The sequence below is a fragment of the Austrofundulus limnaeus genome, unplaced genomic scaffold (genome assembly GCF_001266775.1).
Source record: "Austrofundulus limnaeus strain Quisiro unplaced genomic scaffold, Austrofundulus_limnaeus-1.0 Scaffold85, whole genome shotgun sequence".
Lineage (NCBI taxonomy): Eukaryota > Metazoa > Chordata > Actinopteri > Cyprinodontiformes > Rivulidae > Austrofundulus > Austrofundulus limnaeus.
In genome coordinates, this window is record NW_013952487.1 from 238,042 (window position 1) to 240,263 (window position 2,222).

A 2,222-nucleotide genomic window follows, 5' to 3' on the forward strand; every position below is an offset into this window, starting at 1 on the left:
TAGCTTAAAATCTTTAAAATTGAACAAGTTACTGATGTTTTTGTGTTTGCTAAGTTCGATCAAATATTGTGGCCGTCTTAAATGAAATTGACCCCAAATGTTTATCAGCTGTAGACAAACATCAAGTGAGTTCCTTCTGAGAGTTTCACTAAAATCCCCCCAATGGTTCTTGGGATATTTTGCTAACAGACAAAGAAAGTTGACTCCAATGCTTGTAGTACAGAAGTTTTAGGCAGAAATGTTGTGCAATGAGGAGTCCTCAGGTTTGTGTTGAGGAGGACTCTCAGCCACTACCACACAAAAGTTTAGCTCAATATTTGTGAAACTGACTGAGTTGGAGACATTTTTACATCTGCAGAGGCCGATTAGCTGTGGTGGCCATTTTGAATTTATTTTACTTCAAAATGTGATTTGTAAAAAAAATCCATCAGATGATTATTTCCTGAAAGTTTCATCAAAATCCGTGCAGTGGTTTATGAGATATTTTGCTAACAGACACAAGGTTGATATGCAGTAACACGGCCCGGCCGTCATGTCGACGAGAGATAACTACAGATCAATTAAATTGACAAAACAAGAGCATTTATTATTTATTTTAATATTAAAAACAAACAAATGTAAGTGTTTTTATTATTTACCTGTCAGAAACCAGTCAAATGCATGGCTCTTATTTTGAAAGTCCACCGGCCGGAAGCGGCTCGTGAGTCTTGAACCAGGTCGCTCTCACCGCGGCGGCTCCTCTCAGACTCGGACCGACTCCCCGGCTGACGGAGCAGAGCGGAGCCGCCTGTTGGAGCCGCTTCACCCGCGAAGAGAGCAGAGGCTCCGCGCCGGATCCGGGACCAGGGGTCTCTGTGGACCCTCGATCCGGACTCTGTGGACCATGATCAGACAGAGCGGAGGACGTAAAGAGGAGAAGTTTTCTCTGGACTGAACCGGACCGAGGGATTTTAAGGAGTTTTGTGGATTTTGGTTTCCTGCCGGACCACAGGTCTGAGTTTCTGCTGGACCCTGGAGGACTTCAGGGGTCCTGGATTTCTGTCAAAACCGAAGATTTCATGTAAGAAAAAGATTTTTATTTTAATTTATTGTCAAACTCTCGACCCCTCAGACAGGTAGAGACCGCCCCCTCCTTGGTTCTGGTCCTGGAGGGTCTCCTGTCTTTGCGCAGGAACCGGGTCGCGGACTGATGCGCGCACCGGTCCGGTACCTTGTTTATTTATTTCAGCTTTTAGCCTAAATTAGGGTTTGGACCGTGCGCGCGCGCGCGCGTGGCACAAACGTGGTAATTTTTACGCACAAAATAAAATAAAAACGCGTCTAATTGATTGAATTAATTTTTAATATTTCCGGTTAAAAATGGGATTTATTTACAATAAAACCATTTTTATTCCCTCAGAAGAGCCGCTCTGGGCTCCAGGTGAGGCAGGTGGTCTTTCAGGGGGGGCAGTGATTGAAGGGTTTATTATTTTATTTTTCTCAGATGAGCTGTTTTTATTTATTTGATTTAAAATAAAAATAATTTAAAATGAAAGCCCCTCCTGACGGATGGAGCTCCGCGCTGCAGCGGTGACGTCTTCCCGGGCCGCGCACGAGCCGCGCCTCCCTCTGATGGAGCCTGAAGTTTCCTTCACCTCCTCTGAGGGMAGGAGCTGCAGGAGCTTCTCCTCCTCAGAACCAGAAGGTGACTGGATCTGAGCATCAGAACCATCAGAACTGGAGGAGGAGCTTCAGGTGTTCAACCAGGTGATGAGAGCTCGTTTAAAGGTTCTGATTGATCAGATCATTCATCAGGTCTGGGTCTGTTCTGTGTCCTGGTTCTGCTGCTAGACCTGAACAGGTCGGTCCAGCAGAGTCTGGCTCGCACACCTGGTCCAGACTCAGGTGAGGACAGAAACGAACAAGAGGAAAATGTGATTTTTTTTATCGTGATATTTAAAAATATCAGGTTTGTTTCTTAACCAGTGGCGTCACCAGGCTTAATTTAGGGGGGCTGGAGCAAACAAATGGACCAGCAGCTTGTTTTTATACAAAAAACTTTATTTAAAACAAACAAATGGACCAGCAGCTTGTTTTTATACAAAAAACTTTATTTAAAACAAACAAATGGAACAGCAGCTTGTTTTTGTACAAAAAAAACTTTATTTAAAACAAACAAATGGACCAACAGCTTGTTTTTATACAAAAAAAACTTTATTTAAAACAAACAAATGGACCAACAG

General features: G+C 43.5%; 1 protein-coding gene across 4 annotated transcripts in view; it reads left to right on the forward strand.

Moving 5' to 3' along the window:
- Positions 1-733: 733 nt before the first annotated feature.
- The window catches only part of fgfr3 (fibroblast growth factor receptor 3), a 52,563-nt gene continuing 51,074 nt past the window's right edge, over positions 734-2,222 (forward strand). For 2 of the 4 annotated variants that reach the window (XM_014011813.1, XM_014011811.1), the window contains exon 1: positions 734-1,060. In XM_014011813.1, coding sequence (XP_013867267.1) covers positions 1,059-1,060 — 2 coding nt within the window. In that variant the 5' untranslated portion in view covers positions 734-1,058. The remainder of the gene's footprint in view (positions 1,061-2,222) is intronic. The other 2 variants (XM_014011814.1, XM_014011815.1) reach the window with 1 other exon arrangement.